General features: G+C 42.0%; 1 protein-coding gene across 1 annotated transcript in view; it reads left to right on the forward strand.

Moving 5' to 3' along the window:
• The window catches only part of NEDD4L (NEDD4 like E3 ubiquitin protein ligase), a 366,011-nt gene that overhangs the window by 139,741 nt on the left and 199,180 nt on the right, over positions 1 to 27,090 (forward strand). The window contains 1 exon segment of the mRNA XM_038403055.2: positions 22,050 to 22,131. Within this exon segment, the coding sequence (XP_038258983.1) occupies positions 22,050 to 22,131 (82 nt within the window).

Genomic DNA, 27,090 nt, shown 5'->3' on the forward strand with positions numbered 1-27,090 from the left:
TCTGCTCTTACCTTACAACATGAGCTAGTAAATAGTTGCTATGCTTTTGAACACCATTGCATAACAGTGCAGTAGAACTTTTTCTCTTTGAAAACTTTTTAAGTGATATAGTTTAGTATCATGTATTGAACATCTTTCTTTTAAAGAAGAGCTCTGTGTAGCTCAAAAACTTGTCTTTCACCAACAGAAGTTTGTCTAATAAAAAATATTCTTCAAATGTTTGCTCATGTGCATTCTGTGTGAGGTGTGTGTGCTTGCCACATGCACTGGTGCCAGAAGTTTTTCCCTCAGTGGTATCCATAGGAGACCAGCTCTGGTGCCTTCTGGAGTGGCACTCGTATGCTGCATTATAAGGGGCACCACTGGCTCTCCCGACCCTCAGTTCCTTCTTACCGCCAGTGACGGTGCTGGAACGTTCCTTTGCTTGGGCAAACCTTTCCTTCTCTAGAACTGTTGGTTGCGAACCTTCTATTATAAATGGCTATATCAGTTAGTATTAGTTCCCTTAGTGTGCTTTTAGTTAGTTATAGTGTCCCAGATGGGAGTTAGCCTCGGGATGGAGCATGCCCCATTCCCTGGGGTTTAAGAACTGTAACTGTTGTAGGAAGCCAATGCAGTCAGTGACGCTCACGTGAATTGTTTAAGGTGTTTAGGGGAGCTTCATACTAGCCACAGGTGATGCATTTGCAAGAGCTTTAAGCCTCACACTAAGAAAGAGCAGGATATCCAACTTAAAGTGCTCCTTATGGAGTCGGCGCTGACACCGGAGCAGCTGCGATCAAACTCTGTGCACAGCATTGTGGCTTCGATGTGGAGTGCTGTCCCAGTACTGTCATTGGATGGACAAAAATCCACCTCCCCGGCACTGGCCAATAAGAAAAGGAAGGCTGGGAGAGGTGGTCTCCTGTTTGCAAGGGCAAGGAGAGGGCGGGAGGCGAGCCTAGACCCACAAAGGGAGTCTCATCACCTCCAAGTGGGAGTCAGACCCCAGCTTCGGTTGAGTGGGTTAGCCCATGCCAGGACACGCCGGACAGCGCCAAGGGAGTCCGGCACCTGGAGATGCTGTTGACTCCAGAAGCCCTGCAGGCAGCGCAGGATTTCTTGTCCCTTCCAGTGCCACCCACATCAGTGATGGCAGCTCCGAGATCAAGGGTTAAGCCTGCCCTTGGGCCACCCTCTCGGTCCCCATCAACGTGGCTCCGCTCGCCACCTCAGGAAGCGTCTCGACGGCTCAGAACCACCGCGCATTGGATGTAGTGCTGTCTACTAATCAGAGCCCTCAGCGCCAGTCTCCAGATTGCAGACATTGCTCTGCGGGTTCGAAGTGTTGGTCCCTCGTAGTATGGCGTAGAACTACCGAGGCGCACACAATCCCGCGACCCCGGTACCAGGAGCATCGTAGCCGCTCCCCTTCAGTACGATGCCGATCCTATGAAAGCCTCCTTTGGGACTCTCAGTACTGGTCACCGGCCTATTGACATAGGTCTCCATACAAGCATTCACGCTCACCATCACAGCTTAGGATGCAAGGTACATGGTCTGCAGAGGAGCTGACATTGCATATAAACCTCAAAGAGCTCAGGGTGGTTCGCCTAGCCTGCGTGGTTTTCCTCCCACAGTTATCCGGCCAAGTGGTTCGAGTGCTGACGGACAACACAGCCTCAATGTTTTACATCAACAGGCAAGGGGGAGCATGCTCATCAGTCCTCTGTCAAGAGGCACTCCGCCTATGGGATTTCTGCATCTGGCATGCAATCCACCTGAAGGCATGTCTCCTTCCTAGCGTCAGGAACATGCTGGCAGATCGCCTCAGAAGGTCCTTCTTTTCTCACCACGAGTGGTTGCTCAACTTAGAAGTGATCTAGATGCTCTTCCAGAAGTGGGGAACTCCCCCCCCCCCCTTTCATTTGGAGATAACATTTGGATGGAAGTACTGCATGCAAATGTTTAGACAACTGTTCTGAGGAGATTTTTCTTGGTAAACTTAAAATGCCATTGTGGTATGCTTGAATAATTACGAACTTCTCAGAAAAACATTTTCCAAGGTTATTTGCTGTTAGAAATTACAAATGGTAAAATGACACGTCAAAATTGCCTGATACTTTTTCGAAGATGCTTAGAGCCCACAACTTCCATTCTTTCCACTGGGTATGTGGATACCTTTGGCAATTTAATAAGGCTATGTTTACACTACACTGCTACAGCTGTGCCGCTAAAAGGTGCGCAGTATAGCTGCTCTTTGTCGGCAGGAGAGAGCTCTGACACCAGTGGTTTTTGTCGGTAAAACTTTTGTCATTCGGGGTGCTATTTTTTTCACACCCCTGAACAACAAAAGTTTTACCGATGAAAGTCCAGTGTAGACAAAGCCTAAGACATACAGGTTTACTGCTTATGGGCCCATTCCTGCCAACACTTATTCAGTGACACTATGCTCTGTAGTAATTTTTCTTAAGACAATACTTTGATTAGTTGCAGGAAATAGAAGATAATTTTCTGTTTGGTTTATCTGATGTAGAACAGAAAAAGTTATTGACTCTCCAGTGTTAGAATATGCATCCGATGAAGTGAGCTGTAGCTCACGAAAGCTTATGCTCTAATAAATTTGTTAGTCTCTAAGGTGCCACAAGTACTCCTTTTCTTCCCTTTTAAAAATTATCCTCCCTATTTAGTACATAATTTGCTGTTTCTTTGTAAACTTTATGTTGGTGGGATGAGCCTTTGGTATGAAGTTCCTTATTTTATAAAGATAACATACATGTCTTTGGCTGCTCTTCCTGCTCCACTGAAAATTGTTGGCGGTAGTGGAAAAAGGACTTTCCTTTCATTGAACAAACCATTTATAGATGTATCTATTAAGTCAGTGGTTCTCAAACTTTTTTTTCGTGGACCACTTGAAAATTGCTGAGGTCTTAGCAGACCACTTAATGATCTTTCCAAATGTTGTTTCTACCGTTAACTAACTATTGTAAAGTGCTTTGGATAAAATTGCTATATAAAAAAACCCTTAATAATGATTAACATTTTTGTTCTACAAATAACACACAACTCATATATTTTAATATCAGTAGTCTTTCTTACCTGTCTAATGCGATGGATGTACCATCTCTCCCCTGCCACAGCAGCCGCAGAACTGGAGCTGGAGAAAGTTGCCTCTTTCTCTGTCCGCTGCAGCCCTGCACTTTCAATTTCCCCCACCCCCTCTTCTCACCCCACTGCCCCCTCCCACCTACCCCTATTTCCCCCAAGTCCACCACCTCATCTTACATGTGCATCTTCTCCAGGTTCCAGGCACCTAATTAGTGAAGCCACGCCTGCGCCACTCCACTAATTAGGTAGGTGACCCTTCATTCTCTTGTGTGTGGCCACCTAGGTGCGCACCTTAGAGGGAACTATCCACGGAACACCTGACGTGGTCCGTGGACCACAGTTTAAGAACCTCTGTATTAAATGATATCTGCATCTAAACCTTTAAAGGGTTTTCTGAAAGGTTCTTTAACTATTGAATATTTCTGAGGGTGGGGTGATCTTCCTGTCTCCAGTGATATCTCCCAGTGGAAGAGAATGGCCATATATCTAGGAGAAGAAGAAATTTTTGGAGAGTCAAAGTGCGTTTCTAATCAAAAAATTAATCTCAAAATCAGATATGCTCACTTGACGTGCAGCATCCAGCCCTGCAAAACTAAAGGTTGGTATGTGGATCAAGCTGGATTTGCATCTCCTTGCATAGAATCAGCCGTAAAAAGATGTAGTGGGAAGCATGGATACAGAGCAGAGTGGTGAAGCAAGGCAGCCTGCCAAAATCAATATGGTGGAGATTGCTGAATGGAACTGTTTGGGTGCAGAGGATAGTACATTTGAATCTTCTAATATAGTGCTTGTGAATGGCAATTGTGTACTCTGTAAATTCAATAGCTAATCCTTATCTGGCTACCTGCCATTGCACACTAGCTAGTAGAAATTTCTACATCTATAATTCATGTTCCAAGAAAGTTTTTAGACTTTAGCTATAGCTTTGACTGCATCCAGCTCTCATAATAACTACAGCGTAACTTTATTTTGTGATAACAAGGTCTTTCCTGACTGCATTTCCACTCCCTTTTTAAAGATAACAAATAATGCTGAAAGATAGATCCTGTGCAGTATGTCTAGTAAATAATCTGAAGTGTGTAAATGTGGGAACAAAATTGAACGGAACTCTTGGAGCATCCAGCCAAATAACGTATACAGTTTTAATTGCTTGGCGCAATCTGCTTACAGTGTTGTTTGTCAGGATAAAAGGCGACCTGTTACAGCAGTAAACCTTAAGAATTTTATAGCTAAATTAGCAACATATTAAAATCAAATAAGTCTGTTGCCTATTAAGAGTAGACTAAAATTAGGTTGCCAGTTAGGTGTAACATTTGTTGCTCGTTGCAGATTTACAGGCTGCTCTTATTGACAAAAAGAGGTTTGGCATAAAGTTTATGTATAGGGGTGCCACCCTCCAGGATTGGCCTGGAGTCTCCAGGAATTAAAGATTAATCTTTAAAGATCGTCATGTGATTAAATCTCCAGGAATATGTCCAACCAAAATTGGCAACCCTAATTATGTATGCTGTAGGATGTGACCTTAGCCGTGCAGCCTGGAATGTTTGTAAATGTCATATTTGATCAAACTTGCAGAATAGCAGAGAAGAAGTTGTACTGAAAAGGTCTCAATTATTACATTGTTTAATGAACGTAACCAGCGGTAAGAGTTAAATGTAGATGAATGTTAAAATACATGTGGCACCTTAGAGACTAAGAAATTTATTTGAGCAAAAGCTTTTGTGAGCTACAGCTCACTTCATTGGATACATTCAGTGGGGAGATTTATATACACAGAGAACATGAAACAATGGGTGTTACCATACACACTGTAAGGAGAGTGATCAGGCAAAGTGAGCTATTACCAGCAGGAGAGCGAGGGGTGGGAGAACCTTTTTTTAGTGATAATCAAGGTGGGCCATTTCCAGCAGTCGACAAGAACACTTGAGGTTTTCTTTTTGCGGATACAGACTAACATGGCTGCTACTCTGAAAATACATAAACACATTCCTGCCTGTCTGAAACTTGTCATTATACAAGCAAAGGCACGCAGTGAGCTAGTTCTTACTAGAAGGAATATTACATATGTAAATATTTTAGATTTAATTTTCAACCAACCAAAAAACAAAACAAAACACGTGTTTATTAAAGGTGATGGTGATTTTTTTTAAAGAACTAGTTGAATTATTTGAATCTAAAACTTGATTGATTGATATTTTCACAATTAAAAGTGCTGAGTTGTGTTTGCAATGATTGGTGTAAGTTTATTATTCATCTTGAGTATCTGGGGATACTTATGCTCAAATTCATTAGTCTCTAAGGTGCCACAAATACTCCTTTTCTTTTTAGGTATTTGGAGGTGGAGGCTGTGAGGAAATGCAATTATACATAGTACATGGTTGGGGTTTTTTTTATATAGGATTCTAAGTTTGGTTCTAATACTTTAGCTCTCACCAAAAGATCTGCTGTACTTCACCAAACACCACTTGGCTGAGGCTTGAAAAAAATTATTATATGGCCAGACCAACCACGATCAATGGTTCTTGATACTGTTGCAACATAGGGCAATAAGTCTGACAGTATACTTCATCTAAACCTGCAAATTATGTGGTATAGGGCTTCTGTAAATCTTAAGCAGTCTAGTTAGAATGGATTCTTCATCTGATATTATAAAGTTTAAACTCAACTATACCACCTGACTGCAGCTTATGTCACAGTTTGAAATACGCCATTTGATTTCACCCCTCCTGAAGATTAGAAAAATTTTAAATACTAATTTTAAAAACATTGTGTGAAAAATTCACTAAGAATATATAGGCTATCTATGTATGGACTTCTGTGCTTGCTCTTTCTCAAGGATGTTGTCTCATCTTTAAGGACCTCTAGCTCAGTGCTTAATTTGTAATGCTGGGCTTAAGCAATTTTTTTTTTTAACTTTCATAACTACTGCAGCAAGCTCAGAGGTGCCAGGGCTATGAAATGCCAAGCCTAGAGGAGCCGGGGCTCAGTCCTGGCAAGCCCTGGCACAGATTAAGCACTGCTGCAGTTACAAAGCACAAAAAGAGAAATGACGCGCCTGATGAGAGGAGAGATTTGGAATGGATATATACAGTCACTGTAGAGTATAATTGATTCTTCTCTGCATATTTTGTTTGAAGTCACTTTAACTGGATTTATAATAAATGTCCTGTGTTTATAAGGCTACAGATTTGAGATTAGTCAGATGAAGGAAAATAATAGTTTGATGTTCCATATGTTTTATACCCAGACCCCAGGCTGCAAATGGCATATTTTTGCATACATGTGTTACTTAAACACTTCAGCAAGGCTGATCCAACAAGTGACATCACCATTTAATTGCTTCAGCATGCTGATACAGCAACTGCTTTCTCAAACTGGCAGTTGCCTCTTAAGGGTCTTTTTGTTTGTTTTTTCTCCTCATCCAGTTGTTGGTCTGGGTTGCATAGGCTGTGCTTTTCATGTATACTCTGCTATGAATTTCTTGAGGAGTGGCTGAAATAACTCATGACATTTCCAGTCTTGTGGATTATGTCCCTCACTGTACTTTTTTATAAATATTGTATTATTATATTACATTATAAAGTTTTTTCCTTGGAAAAGTACAAAATCAAACCAGAACAATGAACAAGACATTTAAATTAATGACCATCACTTTATAAATGACTGGACAAAGTGGTGCAAATTTAATTTGTACTCATGTAAACTTATGATCTCTTGCTTTTTATTACTTTTTTGTACCCTTTTAAAAAATTTAACTAGGAAAGGTCCCAGGCATGACTAGAAGATCAGTGTGTAATCAAAAAAGTTGTTACTGGACTTATTAAAATCTTCTAAAAGAAAAAAGATTGCTTCTGCTATGTTTAAAAGTTCAGTGAATCCATTTTGTATCTTTCCCTGTGGGAAAATAGCCATCTCAAAAATACTGAAAAGGTCACGGAGAAAAGAAGGAATGCCTCTCCCAAATTTGTACCTATATTTCCATTTTCTGAGTCTCATTTCTATAGTGGTAGGGAGAGGTTAGTGTTAGGATATAGATATTCAGGCCTGTCTGCAAAGGCCTAGACTCTAAGAATTTAGGTGTATTCTTATCACTTCGCTAGTTATAGAGATAAAAAAGAATCAAAATCACTGTCTGCCGGTGTAAGGTCCTTCTCTTCCTGTGACAGTCTGAGACCCTGTTCTTAGTCTAAGGCCTTTGGCTAAGCAGCAGAGGCAGCCATAAACTGGGAAGCGACCGGCCACATCCTCACATTCCAAACTAGTCACATTGAAATAAGGGGCTATTGGGCTGTTAGGATAGTGCCTATCGCCTCCAGTGAAAGGGAAGTGCCTAGAAGATGTAAAAGGAAACTTAGTTTGATAGCATCCTGTCTGGCAGGAACTCACTTATCAATAGCTGGGACGTGAAATCCTCACTTCTGTATTGTTTTGTCATTATAGTTTCCACTTTGCCATTGTTGGTCTATATAATCTCTGTCTAGTTCTGTGATTGTTTGTCTGCTGTATAATTAATTTTGCTGGGTGTAAACTAATTAAGGTGTTGGGATATAATTGGTTAAATAATCATGTTACAATATGTTAGGATTGGTTAGTTAAATTTCAGTAAAATGATTGGTTAAGGTATAGCTAAGCAGAACTGAAGTTTTACTATATAGTCTGCAGTCAATCAGGAAGTGAGTGGGTGTGTGGTGGGGAAATGGGAACAGGGAATGGGGGTGGGGAAATTGGAATCGTGTTTGGCTAAGGGAAGGAATGGGAACAGAGCCACAGGTGTAAGGCTCTGTGGTGTCAGAGCTGGGAAGGGGGACACTAAGGAAGGAAACTGGAATCATGCTTGCTGGAAGTTCACCCCAATAAACATGGAAATGTTTGCACCTTTGGACTTCGGGTATTGTTGCTTTTTGTTCATGCGAGAAGGACCAGGGAAGTAAGTGGGTGGAGGAATAAGCCCCTTAACAGTTAGTAGCTATAAAATAACATATTAATCTGTTGTAAAATAATTTACAAATATGTAGGGAAGGTTTGACCGCTAAGTCTTTCCTCACAAGTGAAGTCAAGAGATCACTCAGTTTGGTTTATTGGCCACTACCTTCTTTTCATTCATGTATCTCTTCAAGACCCACTTTTGCCTTGATGCTGGCTGTAGGATGGCAGGTGTCCGGTTTTCGACCAGAATGCCCAGTCAAAAAGGGATCCTGGCACCTCCAGTCAACACTGCTGACCAGGCTGTTAAAAGTCTGGTCGGCGGCTCAGCCGGGCTAAGGAAGTCTCCCTGTCTGCCCTGGCTCTGCGCGGCTCCCGGAAGCGGCTGGCATGTCCCATCAGTTACTAGGCAGAGGCGCGACCGTGGGGGCTCCACGCGCTGCCCCCGTCCAGAGTGCCAGCTCCGCAGCTCCCATTGGCTGGGAAATGCAGCTAATGAGATCTGCAGGGGTGGTGCCTGTGAATGGGGGCAGCACACAGAGCCGTCTGGCTGCGCCTCTGCCTAGGAGCCGATAGGAAATGTGGGCCGCTTCCAGGAGCCACCTGAGGTAAACGCTGCCCAGAGCCAGCACCCTGAGCCCCCTTGCGACCCAAATTCTCTCTGAGCCCCAAACCCTTACCCCAGTGCCAGCACCCTGAGCCCCCTTGCGACCCAAATTCCCTCTGAGCCCCAAACCCTTACCCCAGCCCTGAGCCCCCTTCCGTACCCAAACTCCCTCCTAAAGCCTGCACTCCCTCCCGCACTCCAAAGCCCCTAGCCCCACACCAGAGCCCGCACTCCTAGCCGGAGCCCTCAGCCCTCTTTCCCCCTCCCCCCCCCCACCCCCAGCACAGAACAAATGGATATAAACTGGCCATGAACAAATTCAGGCTGGAAATTAAGATAGGTGAGGTTCTGGAACAACCTCCTAATAGGCAAACAATTTTAGTTTTAAGAGAGCTGGAGAAATGTCTAAAGAAAAGGAGTACTTGTGGCACCTTAGAGACTAACAAATTTATTTGAGCATAAGCTTTCGTGAGCTACAGTGTAACTGTGATGGTAGGGGGCTCAACAGCCCTGGGGATCACTTCTAGTTTGTCTTATGTTCCTAAGAAGCTCCTGCTTCAGGGTTTCAGCTGGCTACCTACAGCCGTCAGGGAAGGAATCTCTTCTCCCTCCCTGCCTCCATGTGATCTTTTTTTTTGTTTAATCTTTTTCCTCTGAAGCACCAGGAATAGCCACAGCTGGAGATGAAACGTACGATGGGGAGGGCCAGGGCTATGACGTTGCACTGAGTATTCTCTCAGGTGCTGAGCTGGCTCCTTCCTGCTCAGATGCTCAGGGTCTGAGTGCCCTATGTGAAGTCTGGAAGGAATCTTCCACCAGATCAGATTAGCAGCGGCCTTGGGCACTTTCACTTCCTCTGCATTGTGTGGGTATAGGTCACTTGGGTATATCTCATTTAATCATTTCCCTGCATTGCAGGGGTCTCTGGCACTGGTGTAGCTTGGTCCCTCCTGTTCTCTCCATGTGGCATATGCTAGTTTTGTCTCCATGGGTTTGTAATACTTTGGTCTAATTTCGGTTGTTGGGTTTAGAGTGCGGGTGCTGGGTTGTATTGGTGGCCTGTTATATACAAGAGGTCAGACTAGATGATCTGGTGGTCCCTGCTGGTCTCAAACTCTATTTCTGTGAGTACATGTGATGTCCAATTAGGTGCAAAACTGTCTGTTCAACAAATACTTGATTTTTCGCAAGCACTTCCTCTGGTGCAGTGGTTCTCAACCAGGGGTACCCGTACCCATGGGGGTACACAGAGGTCTTCCAGGGAGTCCATCAACTCATCTACATATTTGCCTATTTTTACAACAGGCTACATAAAAAGCACTAATGAAGTGAGCACAAACTAAAATTTCATACAGGCAATGACTTGCTTATACTGCTCTATATGCTATACACTGCAATGTAAGTACAATATTTATATTCCAATTGATTTATTTTATAATATGGTAAAGATGACAAAGTAAGCAATTTTTCAGTAATAGTATGCTATGACACTTTTGTATTTTTGTCTGATTTTGTAAGCAAGTAGTTTTTAAGTGAGGTGAAACTTGGGGTATGCAAGACAAATCAGATTCCCAAAAGGGGTACAGTAGTCTGGAAAGGTTGAGAGTTGCTGTTCTGGTGGATCTGCAGCAGTGCTTACCAAGTACTGAATACTATTCTGAGATGTATCAACATACTCAGTTATTCTGGTATACTAGCAAGAATGCTTGATTAAATGTGTAGTGGTAGTTTATTTTGAGAAATAATATTTGAGGTGCATAAAAGAACATTTTCTTAGGCATACCAGTTGTGCGGAATTACTGGCCTGCAGAACAGCACTAGAATTAATCATACTCACTTGTATATCCACTGTTTCTTTTTTAAAAGTACATCAGTGTGGTGTTTCCTATAACAGTGGGGTTGGAGGGTGGGTGAAGAAGTGGTATCAAACTTTTTTTTTTTTAAAGGCTGATTTTAATTCATATGAGCAGGGTATTACTAGAGACCTAACACTTGTAAATTTGCCAGTCAGATTACTTAACAGCCTCAACATTCCTCTAAGTTTAAGATTATGGTCTCACAGTAGCAATGCCATTGTTAAGGTTGCGCCAGAATTTTCAGTTTCACAGTGTCTCACTCTGCAGCCCCCTTCTCTCCCCCCCAACCCCTTTTTGTAAACATACCTTGGGGAATTTGAACTAAATTTCAGCCACTAATTAGCGTGTGCGGGTTGATCTCAAATACACATTTTGGGTTTGTATGTGATTGGAAAAGCCTGATTTCCTCCCTCTCCCCTCCCCACCCTACGCGCAGTGCACATTTGCTGCCCCCTGCTAACTGAGCAGTCACATTGTGACATGAGAGATCATCCACCACTCCCTCCCTCCAGTTCATTTGCATACTTGGTGATTTGTCCTGTGTACTGAAGGAACCAGGGTGTGTGGTTTAAAAAATAGACAAGAGGGAAATACAGGCTGTATTATGATGCATACGCACAAAGAAGATGATTTAAGGTTGCATGTTTATTATTATTATTAAAGAAGGCCAAGGGAGAAAGGGATAAACAAATATAAGCAATGGACCAGGCTGATATGTTGTCCATTTCATTTAGAAAACATTGTTTTTATTAATATCCCAAAATTCATTCTCATGAGGGTGTGTGTGTGTGTGTGTGTGTGTGTGTGTGTGTGTAGCAGGTGAAACACAATGCACAGGAAGTGAGATTGGGCACTTGGGTGGTAGTCGAGGTGTGTGATCAATGGAGACAACTGAGGGGGAGAAGGAAGTTAAAAGATGCGTAGTCTGAAAGGCAGAGATAAGGAGTTTTTGAAGGATAATATTTGGAGGAACAAATGATGAGACTAGAAATTTGAAAAGAAGAATGAGGAAGTGAATGTTTGGAGAGGGGGGGTATTTATAGCCTTGTCTGTGTTGGAGGGGATCGGCTGGGAGGATGGGCCTGAGGTACTATGTGGTTCGGTGTTCTGCCTCCACAGTTTTGCTGGTAAAATTACTCTACTGGACTCTTATGCTTCTGGGACCATTTGGCATGAGAAATGGGGGAAGTATCCTTCCAGCACCTGTAAAATGGGTTATAGTACTTAGAACATTTGCTAATAAAATGAAGAGTCCTTCTTTGAGTGTTTGCAAATGTCCATTCCAATGTAAGTGTGTGCACATCCCCGAGCACAGTTGGTGGAATTTTTCCCTGTAGTGATATCCATTGGGTCAGCTCCAGCACCCCCTGGTGCCGCTCACTCATAGCATCGCTACAAGGGAGTCCTGCCAACCCTGCACTCCTTCAGTTCCTTCTTATCGCCTGTGACGGTTACTGGAACTTCCTCCCAGTGGTTTCCTTCTCTTCTTTAGTGTATATCATTATCATAGTTCTGTTAGTTAGTCAGTAGTTAGTTTTTAATAGTTAGATAGTTTTGGATGCCTCTGTGCTTATTTGGCAAGATTTGTCCACTCCCCGGTGCCAGGGCATGCTTTGGTTACCAGGCTTAAAGCTCTGCACTTCTTGCAGCAAGCCGATGCCATTGACTGACCCGCACTCGAGTTGTCTCGAATGCTTAGCGGCATCTCACAGGAAATGCTGCTGCTAGATCTGCACGGACTTCAAACCCTGCACCAAGAAGGACCAGGAAGTGAGGTTGAAGGTCCATCTCATGGAGGCAGCTGCTTCAGAGCCATGCTCAGAATTGGCACCAAGCACCTCAGATAGCGTACCGATCAGTTCACAGTACTGTTGACTCCATAGCCATTTGCAGCAGCCAGAGACCTGCCTTCACTACCAGTCCTGGTGTTCCCAGAGGTTCTGGCATTGGTACTGTTGAGCGGCAGAGATCCATCTCCCTGCCTTCGCCTGGTACCACTGCCATTCTCTAGGGAAAAGCCCCCTTTCGTAGCCTCTGCTTGGACTTCTCTGTGGTGCTGATCACCAGCATTGAGGAAGTCAGCACTGCCTTGGTCTCCTCACCGCAGTTCATCCCCTTCATCGGAGTCCAAAGTGGGGTCCTACTCTTCCCACTGTTATAGCCACCCACGCTGCTCCCCAGGCCATTCCTACCATGCTGTGGTCCCAAGTGCAGGGGTGCCCCTGAACACTTGGCCCTAGGTGGGCTCCCTAGCCCAGCGCTGCCACATTGGAGACCAGAGATACTGAGGGTTGGGGCTGCAGAAAGGCACTGCCACACAGACCATGTGTTGGTTCAACCATCATGTCAGTGAATCGAGTACTTGAACTGGGGACGGTGAGCACGAAGTCCAGATGATGTCGCAAAGGTGAATATACCATGGCCAACCAGGCTTTGAGAGGACTGAGACCCAGTCTTGTGCATTGCACTGTATATGTGCATGATGCCAGGTGGCCCAGAAGGCTCATACATTGACGGGCGGTCGTGATCAGATGTGTCTGAAGGGACCTGATCAGGGCTGTGACTGACTGAAACCGATCTTCTAGAAGCAAGGTCTTCGCCTGTACGGAGTTGATAACCACCCCAATGAACTCTATCATTTGTACAAGGATAAGAGTGGATTTCTGCTTGTTTATCAATAGACCTAATGCCCGGAAGATCGATTTGGATGAGATGGATGTAGGATTCCATCTGAGCTCTGGACCGGCCTCTGACTAACCAGTCATTAAGTTACGGGAATATGTGAACTCCCCTTTTTCAAAAGATAGTTGCTACTACCACCATACATTTGGTAAAGATTTGTGGGGCAGCTGATAGGCCAAACAGAAGAACTGCAAACTGGCAATGAACTTGGTTGAGGACAAATCTTAGGAACTTTCTGTGGCCTTAGAAATTCAATATGTGGAAGTATGCATCCTTTAGATGAAGGGCAGCATACTAATCCCCTGACTCCAGTGAGGGAATGATGAAGCCAAGGAGATCATGCACAACTTTAAGTTGTTGAGATAGCGGTTGAGACGATGCAGATCTATGATTAGTCTGAGACCACTTTTGGCTTTCAGAATAGAACCCCTTTCCTCTCAGATGATACAAAACCTCTTCCACGGCTCCCACTCGAAGGAGGAATTGGACTTTTTGTTTCAATAGTTGTCTGTGATAAGGGTTCCTGAAGAGTAAAGGGGAGTGGGGTTAGGAAGAGGTAGACAAAAACTAGAGGGTTTTTATTCCACTTCTATTGTGCTTAGTACCCTATGGTCTGAGGTAGTGTGGGTCCAGGCATTGAGGAAGTGGGAGAGGTGGTTGGAAAACAAAGGGGTAACCGGGTCCGGTACTGAGGGGACTGAAATGTACTCGAGCGTCTCGTCAAAACGAGTGCTTTGAGCTCCCTGAGTGTCTGAGGGCGGACTGCACTGGCCTTGTTTAGGAGGTCAGAGGAGGGGCGGGGTCTACATTCGAACCCCTTGTTCTTCCTCCTTCAATGGTCGTGTGTGGCTGGCTCAGCAAAATAATGGCCAGTCTGTTGGGACCTATAATGTTTTCTGGATACCTCTCGGGCATTACAGTTCCAGAGATTTCAGGGTCACCTTGGAATCTTTAAGTCCATGGAATTTGGTGTCTGTCGGCTCAGAAAAGAGTGAGAAGTCCTCAAAGGGGAGATCTTGGATGGTTTGCTGTACCTTCTGGAGAAACTGAGGACTGCAACCACGAGCTTTTGTGCATGGTTACAGCTATGGCCATCAATCTAACCGTGGAATCGTCAGCATCCAGGGCTGCCTATAAGGAGGCCCTCACTATTGTTTCCCCTTCTTTCTTCAGTGAAGAGAACTCCTGTCTGGCTTCCTGGGGAGCAAGTTCTTAAATTTTTGCATCGACTACAACATATTAAAATCATAGCAGCCAAGCAAAACTTGTTGGTTCGCTATGCAGAGCTCTAGGCCTCCTATAGATTAGGCATTCCAGTCAAACAGATTTAAATTCTTTGTCTCTTTTGCCTTGGGTGTGATGCCTGTTTGACCTTGTCAATCCCCTTTCATTGGTGGCTGCCACTACCAGGGTACCCTGGGGGAGGGTGCAAAAAAAGAAACTCCATACCCTTTGGCTTGTCCAAAGTATTTCCACTCTGTCCATTTTGCCATAGGAGGAAGGAAAGCGGGGGTCTGCCACAATGCCCTAGTCAGGTCCATAATAGCCTCGTTGAGTAGTAGAGCTATCATTGAGGGAACCTTTGCCGACAAAATATCCAGTGGGCCGTGTTTTATCTCCTTGACCAACTCTGCTTGTTTACCTAAGTTTGAGGCCACCTGCTTTAATAAGTCCTGGTAGGCCTTGTGGTCATCTTGAGGTGGGGACATACCTGCTGCTGCCACCACCTCATCTGGGGAAGAGGAGGAGGCTATGACTGGCTGAGTGGCCTCCATCCCTCCCTCTTGTGTTGACCAAGACTCTCAGGATTTCTTCCTGAGGCTCAGTGCCAGGCTCAGCACCAAAGTCTGGGTCAGGGGTCTTGTGGTGCAGTACTGGAGATGCCCTATTATCCGAGACCACAGAGTATGAACATCTCGAGATTGTGCCCTGGCCTGGGGGAAACCGCCATGGGTTCCAAAATGGCCTTTGCATGGGTGCAAGTTCCCATGGACCCAGTGGCCAAGTGTTTCACACAAAATGGTTATCCATTTCCTTAAAGGCCCGGAAAGGGTATACTCCCCAGGTAGAAGAACAGATTCTTCCCTGGGATCTAAACCTTGTCCTGTCCAAACTTACAGGTCCACACTTTGAGCTGCTAGCAATATGCTTGCTAGTGCACCTCTCCTGAAAAGTGGCTGTCTTTTGGCTAGAAGGGCTTTGGAGATCCGGGTCCTCACATCAGAACTGCTGTATACAGTCTTCTTTAAGGATAAGGTGTAGCTGCATCCATACCCAACTTTTCTCCCAAAGGTGGTCTCACAATTCCACTGCAGTTAAGCAACCTTTCTTGCAAGTAGTCAAGCAATCTTTCTGCAAGTATTCTACCCAAACTGCATGTGAACAAAGGAACAGCACCTACTCTCCTTGGATGTTAGACGGGCTTTAGTTTTCTATACACCAAGGACTAAACTGTTCTGTAGATTGACTCAGCTGTTTGTAACGTAACAGAGAGAATGAAGGGCCTTCCCATCTCCGCCCAGAGGATTTTATCTTGGATTACCTCATGTATGGCATCCTGCCTCTGGCTAACCTGACTGATGTTCCACAAGATCACAGGCCTCTTTGACTGCTTTTCTAGCGCAAGTTCCTATTCAGGACACTGGTCCTTGTTGCACACGTTCTCAGCACACTATGCCATCACCCAAAAAGCTAGAGATGATGCCAACTTCAGCCATGCAGTCTTGCAGTCAGCTTGTTCTTGAACTCTGAGCTCACCTGTTGTGCAACTACTTGTGAGTCACCTACATTGGAATGGACATGTGCGAACATCTGAAGAGGAAAGAACAGTTACTAACCTTTCTGTAATTATTGTTGTTCAAGATGTGTTGCATATGTCCATTCCCAATCCTGTCTTCCGTCCCTTTTTATTGGAGTCAGTTAATAAGAAGAAACTGAAGGGGCGTGAGGTCGGCAGGGCCCTTTATACTGACACTATGAATGCGCAGCACTATGAGGGAACTAGAGCCTACCTGATGAGTACCACTAAGGGGAAAAATTTTCAGCAACTGTGCTCCAGGCACGCACACGCCTACCTTGGAATGGACACGTGCAACACATCTCGAAGAACAATAGTTACAGAAAGCTTAAAACGAAGGTGATAATTCAGTTAGAGAGAACATGGGTTAAGCGAAAGGGAGGAGTGGGCAACATTCCAAAATGTTTGTACTTTTCTTGCAGTCTGAATTCCAAAATAGCTTAATCACAAACTAGTCACAAAGCATAAGTTTCTTATTGCTTCTCAGTCTTGCAATGATAGTATGTACCTGGGTCTCTTAATTTCACACTTTGCTGTACATAGGTGGCCAGTATAATCTCTGCTATTGCTTGGAATTCTAGAATTTGGTTACTGACACAGTTTTTCTTAAGTGAATGTATAATCATTCAGTGTCTGTCTGATTGGATCTATAGAAATGAGAGCTCAAGTGCATAGGTTAGTAGGGTAGCAAATAACTTGAAGTTACGTGAAATTATGGTTGCACAATGGACTTAACTTGAAACAATCAAAGGCAAAAGATAACTGTTAAATATCTGTAATATTTCTTTAATATTTAAAAACAAATGGTACAGAGGCTAATGTCCACATTGTTCTTTCTAATAGCTCTATGAGTATAATGCAATCTTGCTTTTATCGCAGTTAGCAAACATGTTAAGGTTCATGTTTAGAAGTGCAAGCTGACATGGTTGTTTCTATTGCATTTTATACAGTATGTAAATGTATATGCCAATTAGGGTATGGCCATCCCTGCTATTGGGCCAGTATGTTCTGTCTCTCTTCTCTTCCTGTGTAACACATCAGCTTTACCTGATGTGTTATACAGGAAGTCCTGAGATACATATTTCTAAAGTGTAGAGCTTTGCTCTGTGTGAGAGGAATCGAAGGTAAAGTGACCTAAGAGAGAAATCCTTTAAATAGCGTACACTTGAAGCTGAAATTCCAAATATGACAAGCTGTGCACCGTCCACTGACATGTCATGCTTAATTTACATGTATACTCAGAATGCCAGATTGCTTAATGAGCAGCCCTCTCAATTTTTTTTTATATAACACAGCTGGATATCTGAGAGCCTGATTATGATCTCTTTTATACAAGGGCTAATTCTATAAAATTGAATAGATTTGCTCTTCCAGATTTATGTTGGTATGAACAAGGTCAGAATCTGTCTTTGAATTTTTAGTAGCCATGATAATCTCTCAATACCATTCCTTACACCTCACATCCAGTGGTTGAACAGAATGAGCTAGAAATTCAGCCAGTGGTGGTAGGTTAGAGACAATAAAAGCAAGATATTGTGAAGGATATTTAGGCCTTGTGGGAGGCCAGAGGCCGAAAGGTGCATTTGGTATGGCTGGATATTGCCCTCCTCCCCCAGGCAACATTTTACTAAGTCTAACAAAATAGCATGATTTTCAATTATTGTCTGGTATACTCTGCATTTTTATTAGGTTATTGTGACAGTAAATGTTGTGCATTAAGCAATCTACAGTTCCATTGAATTTGATGCATTTTTTATTATCAGTGTGATGCTTTAATCTTATTTAAACCATGGTGATTAGTGTGAATTTAATTACATTTGCTGCAGCTCAGCTATTGATATAATGACCAGCACAGTGTGGAGTTGTTTTTTTTTTTCTTCATCCTACTGTAATATTTCATTTTCAAAGGTAAATTAAAATTCTTGTGTGGTGTAAATTTACTTGTGCACCACAGTGATACTAGAGTACTTTAGTTAGTTAATTGGATTTCAGATAGTGAAAAGTAGTGGGAATGAAAACATGGAAGATTCAGAAATTCCTTTCAAATAATTTGGATGATCATCTGAATCTGTCTTGTGCATCCTTTCTCCAGTGAGGCCCAGATTCCATCCCATTTGCTGTGTTGCAACCTTGGAAAGATCACATGGAAGGAGTTGAGCAGTCTAGCTACTACTCTCTTATGGGTTTCCTTCCTCTTCAGGTGGGAGTGAGTGGGGTCCAGTCCCACATTCTGGTGTTGAGTCTGTGTGAGGTTATTCTGCTTCTCTGCTGTGTAGCAGCAGGATGCATTAATCGCTTTGTTGGGTCCTAGCAATTTGCTGCCACTTAAACCATAAAGGTCTGGCTGCAATTGATACCCCAGAGTGAATGTTGATATTGGGAGTTGCACAAGCTTGGTAGGGGTAGTTCAGGTTCCTGGAGCATACCGGGTTCTCTTCTCCTTCAGCTCCAGTGAGAGTTTTCATATACTTTGAGACTTCTCCGTACTGCCATGCACATTTTCATAGGAATGAGATTGGGCGGCCCACTGTGCAGCTTTGATGCAATAGGACTCACTAATCCGTCTGCTGGATCACAATAATCTGCCACTTCAAAGTGGCCCTAGATGTTACCCTAACACTTCGCCATCTTTTTCAGGTGGTGAGGCAGGGAAGAATGAAGGGGGCTGTCAGGGTTCCTTCCCCACTCTGAACTCTTGGGTATAGATGTGGTGACCTGCATGAAAGACCCCCTAAGCTTATTTCTACCATCTTAGGTTAAAACTTCCCCAAGGCACAAAGTCTTTGCCCTTGGATTAGTTAAAATGCTGCCACCACCAAGTGATTTAACAAACAATCAGGCAAAAGACCACTTGCAGTTCTTATTTCCCCAAAATATCCCGTCAAGCTCTTACACCCCCTTTATTGGGGAGGCTTGAGAATAAACAAGTTGAGCACAGACCAGCCTTGGATTTTTAAGAACCCAAAAACCCAATCAGAGTCTTAAAAAAAAGAACTTTATTAGAAGAACAAAAAAAGATAAGAGAACAACTCTGTAAGATCAGAATGGAAGATAATCTTGCAGGCAGTCAGATTCAAAACATGGAGAATCCCTCTAGGCAAAACCTTAAGTTACAAAAAGACACAAAAACAGGAATACACATTTCCTCCAGCACAGCAAATTTCACAAGCCAAAACAAAGAAAACCTAACACATTTTCTAGCTAGATTACTTACTAACTTTACAGGAGTTGGAGGGCTTGCATCCTTGATTTGTTCCCAGCAAAGGAATCACACAGACAGACAAAAGCCTTTTCCCCTGCTCCAGATTTGAAAATATCTTGTCCCTTCATTGGTCATTTTGGGTCAGGTGCCAGCCAGGTTACCTGAGCTTCTTATCCCTTTACAGGTAAAAGGACTATAGCACTGTATACAGAAAGAGGTTACCCTTCTCTTTATATTTATGACAGGGGCATAATGTATGAGATTCTAGGGGCAATATTAGGAACGGGTTTACTTTTCTCCTTCCCAAGAGAAGAAATCAGGTAAGGAAAGAGTTTGGAGGCTAGGGGAGCTGTAGCATGGATGAGATTTTTCCCTCAGTGGAGATAAAAATTAATATGGAAGGGGAATGGCAGCTGGTTACGACCTTTGTGGGTTCGTGAGTTGGGGATAATGCCTCCTTCCTACAAATTTGGTATTAGCCCAGCTTCACCAGAGAAGGGGATTGAATTCACATAGTGACCCAGGAACTAGTAGAAGACTTGGTGATTACCTCAGACCTGGGAGTAAGATGGACTGGATAGGCCCAGGAAATGCTGGAATGCTATGGATTGGAACATCAAAAAGAAGGGATATGCTGACAGTCTGAAGAGGCTGTGGTCTTAACGCTTCCTTCCTCCACACTGCTCTTGGTTGGTGCCAGTACATGTGTTTTAGGAGATAACTTATGGCTCAATAAAATTGTGACCACTTGACCTTATTGGCCCCTGCCATTTGCAGTAGACCTTTTCCAAAACCCAGAGGTTAGAATTTGGTCAATTACTATTTTAATTCTGAATAAAACATTTATTTCTATTAAATGGGTATGGTGGACCAATGGGAAATTGGATGAAGATCTGCAGAATATAAAATGTTTAAGAATTACTTAGGCAAGTTAGATGTCTTTATGTCAGCAGGGCCTGACAATGTACATCCTCTGGGTAATACTTAATTCTGCTTCAGCAGGAGTACACACTCACTCACTCACTCACACTCACACTCTCTTTTTGTGTGTGTACGTATATATATCTATATCTCACAGAAATCTAGAACTGGAAGGGACCTTGATAGTCCAATCCCCTGTACTGAAGCAGAACCAAGTATTACCCATATATAATATGTATGTATGTATATATATAGTTAAAGTGACAAAGCTCTGTCCTTGCCTCCAAGGGTCCCTTGTTTCCTGGCAGATTTCGCTAGCCTCAGAGGCTCACTGTGACCCTCAATGTAACCCTTCTTTCTCTAGAGACAAGGGTCACAGTCTGCTGAGCCATTTTCATCATAAGCCAGCGAGGGAGGTGAGGAGAAGTTATCCTTCCTTGCACAGTCTCTGTTGTCTCTCAGTCTCAGTGATTAATCAAGGGGCAAAGGTGGGGGGGAGCCCGGGCCCACCCTCTACTCCGGGCTCCAGCCCAGGGACCTTAATAATATCAGCTATGATAGCTGACCTTTTAGAAACATGACGTATACAATTCCCAGGGCTATTTCCCCCACAGCAGCCCTCACTTCCTCAAGCTCCACTTCACCCTTACCTCAGGGCCTCCTTCCTTGTGCCTGATATCGTGTGTACTACTCAGTCTCTCCAACAGCGCAACTTCCTCCCACAGCTCCTGACATGCACACCCACCTGACTGGCTGGGAGGCTTTTAATTAGTTTCAGCCAGCCCCTGATTGGCTTCAGGTGTCCCAATCAACCTAGCCTTCTCCCTGCCTTCTGGAAAGTTCTTAATTGTCCCCAGGTGTCTTAATTGACCTGGAGCAGCTGCCATTTCACTTATCCTGGTACCAGGGATTTGTTTCGCCTGGAGCTAATATATCTATCTCTCACTACTCTTCCATAGCCATCTGGCCTTGCCCAGTCATTATATTTATTTATTTATTTATATACACACACACACACACACACACACACACACACACACACACACACACACACACACACTTTTTTTTATCATTTAAGTGCAACAGCTAGAACAGGGGTGTGAAACTGTATGGAGGACCAGGTAGGGAAGATTTGTGCCCTCCAAACAGCCTGCTTCCTCCTGGAACCCCAAACCACCCCCCCGCCCCGAGATCCCATCCCCTATCCAACCCTCCCCCTGCTCCCTGTACCCTGACTGCTCTGACCTATCAACATCCCTGCCCCCTGACAGACCCCCCGGGACTCCCACGCCCTATTGAATCCCCCCTGTTCCCCGACCCCTGACTGCCCCAGAACCTCCGCCCCATCCAACTGCTCTCTGTCCCCTGACTGCCCTCTGGGACCCACTGCCCAACCCCTGCACCACTGTGCGTGTGCGCCGCCCCCTTACCATGCCGCTCAGAGTGGCAATAGCTCACAGTCCCGCTGCCCGTGCCCCAGCGTGGCTGCAGTGGAGGGGGGGCAGCAGAGGAGGGGCCGGGATCAAGCCTCCCAGGCAGGAGCTCAGGAGCCGGGCTGGACGGTCCCGCGGGCCGGATGTGGCCCACAGGCCTTTGTCTGCCCACCTCTGAGCTGAAAGCTGCTCATCTCAGTTGCAAAAAATCACCATTAAAATAACATTATTCTATTGTTAACCTTGGATTCAGGCAAGAGGTGCTCATTTCTTGTTATGTGGAAAAAACAAATGTTCAGTTCATTTTCGGATACCAAATTGTTCTTTAAAATATTTCTGTTTGCACTTGCTTATTTAAATAATGTTAAAATAGGTTTAATACAGAGACTTTTGCCCCAGTAAACAAGTTTTTTACTAGGTGTATTTGAGGCTATTAATTATTTGTGTAATGAGACTAAATGAACAATTCACATTGAATTTGCATCTATTATAGTTGTCAATAAAATTATAACCCTATTAAATGTGACACCTTCTTTTGCAGTGACCCCTATGTGAAACTTTCCCTGTATGTAGCAGATGAGAACAAAGAACTTGCTCTGGTGCAGACAAAAACTATAAAAAAGGTAGGTAGTGATTCTTACTTGACTGTGTTCTGGAAGTATTGAGAATGCTGGCGCATGCTTCTTCTCTACATGATATTACAGCATTGATTGAAAGATATTGTCTGTGAATGTTTTTGTATGTATACTGGATAACATTTTTCTTTTTTTTTTTTTTTTAAATCAAACTCTTACAAGCCAGTGCATGCATTTGCCTTTAGCTAAGTGCAGACTCTGAACCATAAAATAACGACTTTATAACAAAAGCTTCTCAGTTGAGATTTGATGTGTTGAATTGCAATGTTGCTTGCTTTTGTAAGATTTATTTAAAAATAATATTAAGCTATCATAAAATATTCTTTAATTGATTGACTGGCATGTGAACAATTAATTGACTATTAATAGAAATGGTCTTTCTAAGAGTCTTCTTTCCCAAGTCTTTCTATATCTATTTGAAAATATTTGATGTGGGCATTAAAATACAGGGCAGAATTGTGAGCTACTGAAATTCATTTTTGAATGATCTCTGAAGATGTTTTAAAAAAATCATTTCCAACTGATACCAAATCTAAAGGTTTTTTTCTTTGTTTTTTTTTTTCATTTTCTTAAATTTCTAGCTTCAGTGAAAAGTGTAAAGAGACACTATTAGCCACAATTTTAGAGGTTACCTGCTTCCTTACAATTAAAGTTGATTGGATGTTCTGCAAAAAGGGAAAAAGCCATAATTTTAATAAAGATTAAAAGAAAAGTCATGCCCTAGTATTCTATTCTATTTTACAATAATTATTTAAAACCTTTTTGACGTATTGTCTTCTTCGGTATCATAATTTCACTGATTCTTTCCCCTCCCCCCCCCACATACACACTATACAGTTTTTCTAGCTTGACAAGACCTCCCCATTTGTAGAGTAAAAAAGGATACAAGAAAAGAAACTTTAAAACAACAAACAAAAACCTACACCTTCAGTTTCATTTTATCATTACAAATAAAGTAAAATTTAAAAATTGTGAGAACCTCATATTCAAAACATGCAGCACCATGTCAGTACATGAAAGAGACACAGTGGAACAAAGAATACGTTGTCTAAGCTGTCTGAAAAGCAAAAGAGTCAACGGAGGCCGTGATATTACTCCCTGTGAATATGTCTAAAATGCAATGTAAGCCTAGAGTTGGTAGAACTCAAGTTAGCAAACCTTGGGTTTGTTAATCTAAGACTTGAGTGTTTACACTTATTTGTAACTCCAGGTTAGGAATTGCTGAAGCTGAGGTCCCAACCTGGGGCTCCAGCATCTACACTGCCTGTGCCCAATTTCTCAGACTTCCTAGACCCGCCCAAAATGTGGCCGCACCAGCCCTTTGTGGATGCAGTGACTGTCCAGAGGACAAAGAACATTGGCCTGTGGGATTGTGGAATACTTTTAGCAGATTCCCAGAGCACGAATCCAGTGGGGCTGCATCTACACTACAAAGCAATAGGGCTTCAACCCTGGGTCCCTGCCTGAATGAGTATTAAACCCTCAACCCCCATTGCATTCTCAGACCCTGGTTTAGCACAATTTATGTGTTGGTAGTGGGGAGGAGAGGGAGGAGGAGAAGGCTTGAACCTGAGTTAAAATGCTGGCCGTTCATTGCAGTGTAGACATACCTTGGGGGTACAGGAATCTGCTTCCTTGGAGCTCTTTGCAGGACCAGGGTCTAAGAGTATGAATGGTGAAAAGTAAAAACAATTAAAATTGAAGGAATTAAAAAAATAAAACCTCAGGTGTTTGCTAATTACACTGATGTGGAAACTCCTTTTTTTTATAATAGGGTTTTTGATCTTATGTTGTCCACTTTAAAATATAAAAGGAGTACTTGTGGCACCTTGGAGACTAACAAATTTATTTGATAAGCTTTCGTGAGCTACAGCTCACTTCATTGGATTCATTCTTAGTCTCTAAGGTGCCACAAGTCCTCCTTTTCTTTTTGCGAATACAGACTAACACGGCTGCTACTCTGAAACTGTCACTTTAAAATATGTTTGGGCTCTACTAACTTTAGTTTCAGAGCCTCTCCAAATCTATTTTTAGTTTTGGTGAAAATTCTTAGTGAAAAATTCATCTCTACTAAGTTGCTACAGTAACAACACAGAACATAGTATTTTGGGAAATTGTTTTTAAATACCTTTGACATTTATAACAAAATAATATAGGTATGTGGGAGGCTTTCTTTTGATGATGGAGTTTTTTTTTCATAAGTAGGATTCACGTGTCATCCTGCTATCGTGGAATTTTTATTTGTACAGTATGCACTCTTATTCTTTTTATATCAATGGAAAAGATTTAAGCCTGGTCTGTGTGGGAAAGTCTTTTTAGTAGAGCCTTGGGTTGAATTTAAAGAGAGATAGTTCTTTCCTTTATTTATATATTGTTGTTCCAGTTGAAGAGTGCCTTTTTTTCAGATTAGTTCGTCGCTTGGGATGGGATTTAAACTGGATGAATAATTAAAAAAAAAAAAAAAAAAGTCCACTCTTTATACTGGAATAAGAGTTCATTTCTTGATAGATTTTTATTTTTAAAATAAAATCAGATTTTTAATTTAAATTAAATAACTTTTTTCCTTTTTACAAATATACCTAATTAAAATTAAATTTTAAATTGATAACTTTTCATCCATTAAAATTATTTAAATAAAAAATAAGTACATATTTGCTGCCTAAGTTTAAAAGAAAGGCAAACCACTGAACTGGTGGAAGTCACTGGCTAAGCACATGAAACCATAGTTTACTGAAGTGCAAAATCAGCTTTTGACAGCAGTAGTTTTTTCTGCAGGTTCAGAGAGAATATTTTCTTCATTCAGTGTATTCAACTAGTTCAGTTTTAATGGCTCATTCATTCAAAGATTAAAAAAAATGATTGGGAGTTGAAAAAGCAAGGAAGTTAGTTTTCCTCGTCCAGTTTATGGTAAAAACTAGGATGAGTTGATGACATCTACTAGTACTAAAATCTTGAAGGACATGGTTACCAGAAACAATAAATTCAGTAACTACAGATGATGACGATCATTTATTATTGTTTTGTATTATCATAGCTAGGGGCCTTATTCATGTCCAGAATATATTTTAATTTCATAATAATCAGTTTTAAATGCAAAACATGTTTTGATAAATTTTTTTTTCTTATGTATCCAGCACATTTTAAGGTAATTAACTAATTTTAAAAAATAAATTAATTGTATATTTTTGTTCACTTTAATTGATTTCTAATTTCCATCCAGACAGCGCTTAATACAGATCATGAATAAAAAATTAATGATCTAATAAATAGAAAATGGTGAATGATGCATTTCTTAACATAATAAAAATAAGAAAATGTAATTGCTTAAATAAACGTGTATAGATATAAGCATATCCTCCTGGCTAGCAAAAAAACAAACAAACCATATTTAATGTAAAGGAGGCTATATTTAGTTGAAAATCAACAAGTTTTAATGATTACCAGCCAATGAGAATCAACCTTTCTTTAGGAAAATAACTAAAATTTACAAATGCAAAACAAAATTAGTCAGTAATTTAAATCAAGGTTTCCTGTTTTCTGATTTAAGTCATAATTAAAATAGTAGATTTAAATTGCTTTGATTTAAATCCTGATTTAAATCCTTTGATTTAAACCCTGGTTTATATAGGGGTTTATACCTATAACTGGTAAAACTTTTCCTTGTAGGCAAGTCCTTGAGGTGGCAGAAGGCGCCTTCTCTTGTAAGCAATAATGTGGGGTCTGCTGGTTGTGGACAATATATGAAATTATTCTAATGTTGGCCACATAGGCCCCTGGTATATGCTGTAAACCCCTTAGCCCACACGAAGTCTTATTGAGGTCAATGGGTCTGTCCCCATGGAGCTGTTTACTGGACTAGGGATTATGTCTGCCAGAAAACAGAGAGTTTGTTCTTCTTGTGGACAGTAGCTCTGGAGTTGGACTGGGATTGTTTTCAAACTGTTGTGATGTTTTTATTAGCTGAAGGTGGTGGAAGGCAATTATTTTTTGTTTTCTGTTTCCAAGAAAGGATGGAAAACCTGGTTTTGCTTCTTTCTTTTTGAATTTTGTTATTACTACTGTTCTAATTGGTATAGCAGCTTTTTTGGTGCTCATGTATTTTCTCTCGGAGGACATTCTCCTTCTTTATTAGTATATTGTTTGTATGGCTACTGCTGTTTTGTTGTCTCCCATGTAGTGACTGCCAGGATCCTGTGTAGTATTTCTGTGCTGTGCTTTTGATTGTACTTTCTCTTGTCTGGTTTTTTGTTGTTGGGGTTTTTTTTAACCCCCAGTTAAGCAAGGCGTTTAGGTACATACTTAAATTTAGGCCCAGGAGTAGTGTCATTGAAGCCGCTGGGATAAATCCTGGGGTTAAAGTTAAACACATGTTTAAATGCTTTTTCTGAATCAGAACCTTAATTTTCTCCCAAAATGTCCATGTTCCATTCTTCCCAATAGGTATAAAGGTTGTCATGGGAACTACATCCTATCTTCTGCATTAGTGAAGGAGACCCAGATAGAGGTTTGACTCTGAAAGGAAAACTGCAATGTAATATAGAGCAGTGTGTTTCAACAACTGGTCCATGGACCGGTCCCGGAGATCTCCCTGACACAGTTTTGGAAGGCAGCAAGCTGGTCCCTGTTATCAAATAGGTAGATATAGAAGATATTCAGTGTAATATACTGAATATAATTTAATGCTTTATCTAGTTACAAAGAGGAGAAAGACACTAATATTTTTTTTAAATGTAGAAAACACTCCAAATAAGCTTCATGTTTGACAACATCATGAGGAAGGACAATAAAGTGTTTTGTTTAAATTTAGTTTTAAACTTATTTTTATTGAAAAATTTAACAATTTACAATACAGAGCTACAAAATGGTGAAAAATAAATTAAATAAAAACAGTTGCCTCTACAACTGATGATTAAAACAATCATAATGCTCATAAACGTTCCAAGAGAA

Source organism: Dermochelys coriacea, chromosome 5, assembly GCF_009764565.3.
Source record: "Dermochelys coriacea isolate rDerCor1 chromosome 5, rDerCor1.pri.v4, whole genome shotgun sequence".
Taxonomy (NCBI): domain Eukaryota; kingdom Metazoa; phylum Chordata; order Testudines; family Dermochelyidae; genus Dermochelys; species Dermochelys coriacea.